At 39.4% G+C, this 6,000-nt stretch overlaps 1 protein-coding gene across 5 annotated transcripts in view; it reads left to right on the forward strand.

Moving 5' to 3' along the window:
* LOC122177532 overlaps positions 1 to 6,000 on the forward strand; it is a 39,325-nt gene that overhangs the window by 21,330 nt on the left and 11,995 nt on the right. For all 5 annotated transcript variants that reach the window (XM_042867003.1, XM_042867004.1, XM_042867007.1 and 2 more), the window contains exons 12-13: positions 5,019 to 5,136; positions 5,304 to 5,437. In XM_042867003.1, coding sequence (XP_042722937.1) covers positions 5,019 to 5,136; positions 5,304 to 5,437 — 252 coding nt within the window. The remainder of the gene's footprint in view (positions 1 to 5,018; positions 5,137 to 5,303; positions 5,438 to 6,000) is intronic.

A 6,000-nucleotide genomic window follows, 5' to 3' on the forward strand; every position in this document is an offset into this window, starting at 1 on the left:
TGAGATGTGATGCTGGCTTGACTTCCAGGCAGAAGGAATGAAAGAATAAAGCAAAGGGATTAGGTCTTTCTGCAGCTCCTCTATCCCTTGCTCTGAATGCAGCCCAGAGAAAATTCAGGAGACCTAGCTATTTGTTGGTGCATTCAGTTAGGGCAATGGGAAAAAAAAAAGTACACAACAGTGATTTCTTGTGTAATTTCTTTAAAAGTCAGTCAACTGTGAAACATAAATGCATTGGGAAGCAAAATCCTTCAGTGCTCTGGTCAATGAAAAAGATCATTTCTTCTGAAGAAGAACACTTGCAGTTCCTGCTATTCCTACAGCAAGCCCAATGACATGCCCAGAGCCTGGACACAACAATGCCAGCAATCTCTATTCTGAGCAGTAGATGACTCATTCGGCAGTGCTCCAGATTAGCATTTCCACTAGAAAACACAGAGAATTTGTAATATGGACCTATGGAAAGCCTGGTAGTCATGAGAGCAAACAAGGAGATGACAAGAATGAAGCAAAGACAATAAAGGAAAGGTGAGCAGACATTTTAGAGAGAAAACAAACACCCAAAAGTCAGGGTAGAATGAAGAAAAGAGCAAGAAAAGACTAAGTGACTGAACTAAGGACGTAAAATGCAGAAAAATATGGTTATAGGAAAAGAGTAGAGAATAACAGGAGGTCTTGACACTCCTGTGTACATTCCTGTGGAGATTACTGAGAACATGGGAAAGTGAAATAACTGTTGAGACCAATATCTCATAGAACATTTCAGTACCAGTCCTCTGTATGCTTGTATTTAAGATTCTTCAGTATCACTTCCCAGCAGCTGTGGCCACATCCTCACTGTTGCAGAACAACTTAGAAAGAAAAGTCTGATGCTGAAGAGATAAGCAGGAAAGTGTCACGCTACCATGAAGACTCTATCTGCTGATGCACCAGCGCAGTGTCCTATCCTGTCTCTACTTCTGGAGATTCTAACAGATTGGCCATGTTGAGCCATTTCCAGGAAGTGTGAGAAGCCCTTCAAACACATTCAAAACTCCAGCTTGCTTGGATCAGACTGGATTTTTGCTTAAACCACAAATGGAACCAATTTTAATCTGTTCTTCTGAAATGTCCAAAACAGTTAATGGAGAAAAACAGGCAATTAACAGACAAATAGCAAGTGTCACAGAATCACAGAATCACAGAATTGTAGGGGTTGGAAGGGACCTCCAGAGATCATCGAGTCCAACCCCCCTGCCAAAGCGTCTCCCCACTCCCCCCCCCCCCACGTTCCTGTGTTTACCAAATAGTCCTACAATTAGCCCTATAAAAAGGATATCTCATGTCCTTTGAGGAATTCTTTGAAAAGGATCATTAAGGTAATACTTTTTCTTCGGGGAAAACTAGTCCGAATACCATACAAAAACTGAATAAGGTTCTGGAAGATGTTTACAGCTTATGGAACGAAATTCATAGGTTCAGAGGACCAGAAAGGCTGTGTACTGTTTATTATTAAATTGTTCCTTAAGACATAGAGTCATAGTGTCAAAAATAGCCTTAAGGGGAGAATAAGCAAAGGGGTAATAAGCAGCTGGATTCAACACAGGAACACTGCATGAAATTATTACAAAAATTAGAATATAATTACATTGATAAACAAGTCTGATTGAAAAATAAAGGCATTCTCAAATCAGAAGTCACCTTTCTCTGTCATTTATGAGAAATTTGTAAGTATATCCATTAAAGATAGAAACAAAAGTTGGGAAAACTTAAAACATATGACTTACAAAAAGCTTGATGTAATGGTCATATCTCAGAAGTGTGAGTCTTTAACTTAGGCAAATATCTGTCTGCTAATTTTGGATTAGGTATCAGTGAAGCAGATTTAGCACTTTCCCAACTTCTTAAGTGTAATTTTTAGTCAAAGTTCAATTGTGGATCAATTTATTTGTTAGTTCAAAATTGTTACAGACATGGTCCTGTAAGGAAGCGTCAAATTTTGATTATGAAGAATACATGCTCATGCTTTATGTCCACAGTAAAGTTCAACAAGTTCTGGATCCAAAAGAAATAAGGAACAAAGAAAGCACAGGAAAAAATGCATCATGTTTAATAGTGGGATGCAGGAAACTACACCAAAGAAATGGGATTGTTTAGTACACTCAGTTCTCCATCAAAAGGGGTGAAAAGCGAGGAACCACATTAAAAAAATAAATAAATGAATTTAATTCAGGTTAGTCAGAAACTGATAGAAATATAAAGTTTATGATGGATGCTTCTATTTGGCATGCTCAGGAGAATAGAAAAGCAGCTGTATCTAAGGTTATCCATAGTCAAATGGAATGTGGTAAGGCTCATCGGAATTCCAGTATCTAGGGCACTTTTCTGAATGGAAAACTTTCCTAAGCTGGTATGTGGTCAGAAAAGGAAAGAAGAAAAGGTGATAGTAAATAATACTGGAAGTGACAGAGTCATAGAATCTTAGAATCATTAAGGTTGTAAAAGATTTTGAAGATCATCCATTCCATCTGTTCACCTAACAACAATATTTCTACATTAAACCACGTCCCTTAGTACAACATCTAAACATTTCTTGAACACTTGGAGGGATGGTAACAATCACTTTGCCTCTAAAAAAAGAATGAGAAGTAACTTAGGGAAATGCTTTTAAGCCATGGTTGTCCAACCTTTAGGTTTACCTTTGTTCGCATATACAATATATAATATAGTTAATGTATATGTGTAACAAAACTTCATATATATATATATGTATATATAATTAAAACATTAAAAGGAGGGCAACAAAAAAAATACAACTAGTGTGATAATTGACCTTGATTTTGTGAAACACAAATCAAATACATATCACAAAACTCATTAGGAATCTATCTAAAATTATTCTATATTTTTGTGAGCTTTTTGAGAAGTTGGATATTTCTTCCTCAGTGAATGAGTGATGTTATGAAGTAACACAAGTCCAAGTTTAATAAGAAATAAGAAAATTTACATAGGCACTTAGTAACAAAAAAAACAACCATATATTTCCACAGACATACATATGTGTAGGTGGGTTGAAATATTGTTGACAATCATTGCATCTTACTCACCAAGCAACACAAACACGTGTACAGTGTAATGCACGAGACATCAATTCAGCTTAATGTGTGTGGAGGGCACAAGAGGTGTAACTAGCACTGCACTGCACGTCTCTCCACAGCATTCCATTGTTGCCTACACAGTTGGCACTTGAGCTAAGCTCAATGAATTCATGAAAAATGTTATTAAAAATCACACAATAATAATAAAATTTATAATTTTGTGGGACCACGCTAGTAGCTGCCCAGGGCTGCGTGTGGCCCATGGGCTGTGGGGTGGACAAGTCTGCTTCAAACACTGCTAATGTTTTGCTATATGAACATTTGAAGTCAGCCTCAAATTCTTTTTAAGCAAAACTGTACACTTGCCAGTGCTAAGAAAAGTAGGTCAGTATTTCATTCCTGCTAAGACCTTGCAGATACTGAGATTTTTTTCCTCCTGCTTTGCATGAACAAGTCAAAGCTCATGGTGTTTTCCATGCACAGCTAAGATACTAACAGGAAGAGAAACAAGCTTCAAACTTGGTGCTGATGCTTGATTTAACAGGGCACTCCTGAAGAAGTGAGTCACCCACAGCCTGACAGTGCTGAAAACCAAACTGCCCACTTCCGAAAAGATGCCTTCACCAAAGAATTGAAAGCCAAACTAGATGGTCATTCTGCAGCAGAAACTGGAGCACTACATAACATGGCAGTGGCATAGACTGTTAAGGGAGGTAGTAGAGTCATTGCGCCTGTAGGTGTTCAAGAACCATGTGGATGTGGCACTGAGGGACATGATCACTGGGCATGGTGGGGGTGGATTGGGGTTGGACTTGATGATCTGAGAAGTCTTTCCAACTTTAATCCTTCATTCTATACTATCCCGGAGATGTTCAGGAAATGTATGGATGTGGCACTGAGGGGTGTGGTTAGTAAGCATCGTGGGAATGGGGCAATGGATTGAGATGATCTTAGAGGTCTTTTTCAACCTTAACAATTCTGTGACTTTGATTCTCTTGTAAAATTGGCAGGGCTGTTCACAGGATCAGAAAGCAAGAACACTTAGCTTTTTGATGGTTAGGACAAATATCTGAAAGGATATAAAGAACAGTAATCCTAAGTCATGGTCCCTGCGCTGTCAACGAATGGATGTATAGTAACGAGAGTTAGTGGCCTCTCCATCTCAAACTGCTGTCTTGCAGTAGATAATAGTATAATAGTGAGCTTACTCAGATCTTTTAAAGAATAGGTGCTTACCACAGAATCACAGAATCACAGAATCACAGAATCACCTGGGTTGGAAGGGACCCCAAGGATCATGTAGTTCCAACCCCCCTGCCTAGCAGGGCCACCAAACATACACATTCAGATCAGGTTGCCCAGGACCCCGTCCAACCTGGCCTTAAACACGTCCAAGGACGGGGCATCCACAACCTCCCTGGGCAGCCCGTTCCAGGGCCTAACCACTCTCCTAGTAAAGAACTTCCCCCTAACATCCAACCTAAATCTTCCCTCCTTCAACTTAAAACCATTTCCCCTAGTCCTGCTGTTATCAGCCCTTCTTTACTCCCCTCCTGGTGTAAACTCCTCCTGGAGTTTACTCCCCTCCTGGGTGTAGGTTCCCTTCAGGTATTGATAGGCTGCAATGAGGTCACCCCGCAGCCTTCTCTTCTCCAGGCTGAACAAGCCCAACTCCCTCAGCCTGTCCTCATAGGGGAGGTGCTCCAGCCCCCTGATCATCTTAGTTGACCTCCTCTGGACCCTTTCCAAAATCTCAATGTCTTTACCAGAAATCCGGAAGCACAGCTCAGCTTTTCTGAAGAATATGTTCCAGGGGTGAATTAAGCAGCTTTTTTTTGCTCTTGTCATGAGAAAATGAAGATTTGGAGCAAAAAAAAAAAAAATGCACTTTGATGTAATTTTCTTTTGTTTAAATTTTTTATTTTCTTTTTGCCCCTGAAGGCTTCATTGTATCTTTACAGAGAAGAAAAGATGTTTCGCGCTCTTGGACTCACATGCATGATTTGTTGGTGCATGATGCTATTTTGTCCTTTGCATGCTGACCTTCAGTGTATGGGGCGTAAGTATATTTTTATGTAGTCCGAGGAATGGTGTTTAATTCCTCATTATTAGAGTTATTTGAAATTAAGCTGGTAATAGTGAATTTAGGCCTGAAATATACTATACTCTCTATTTAACAGTAGCAGCACCATATTCTAATTTGAACTTATCCTGTAACCATTTCAGCAGGGACACAAGAATTGCCTATCTCAAACTTGACATTAAACCGGAGAAGAATGGAGCTGTCCTGGCAAAGCAGCAAGAACTTCTCCAGTTACAAGTGTATCATGGCTGCAAACTTCAAACTCAGAGAAATGAAGGTAAACATTCCGTTCATTGAGATAATTTACCGCATTTTTTCTGTTTACCTCTTACAGATTTCATTTACCTTGAAAAAAAATTGCATCAGTTGGCTTTAAAATCTGTGACTGTTTGCAGTCTACATCTTAATCTATGAAAAGCTATTGCTGATGCTAGGGTGTATTTGATGTGAAAGAAGCTTCCCAAAAGAAGCACAGAAGTGAGGTTCAGTCACCCAAGAGAAAGGGAGGTGATAGCCTGAACTGCAGCTGTGCTGAAGCATGAATGGGAATATAGCTACTCTTCGTCTCAGGTGTGAGACAGAGAGATACCTGGAGAATTTAGAGGGATGCAGATTAGCTTCAGCTGAAAAGTGAATATTCCAAATGATGTAATGGATTTTCAATGTCTCAAGTTCTTCACCTATTTCTCGGTGAACAAGCCTCTAGGACACATTTTGTTATAAACTCATGCTATCCTAACAGAAAAGTTGAGGAGATTGTTGCAGAGAGGAGGAGACAGAGAGACAGCTTATTTAGAACAGCAAAGCAGAAGCTTAATTGGAAATATGTACTACAATAAT

Source organism: Lagopus leucura, unplaced genomic scaffold (assembly GCF_019238085.1).
Source record: "Lagopus leucura isolate 7727_CA_CO unplaced genomic scaffold, USGS_WTPT01 Super-Scaffold_100001, whole genome shotgun sequence".
NCBI lineage: Eukaryota > Metazoa > Chordata > Aves > Galliformes > Phasianidae > Lagopus > Lagopus leucura.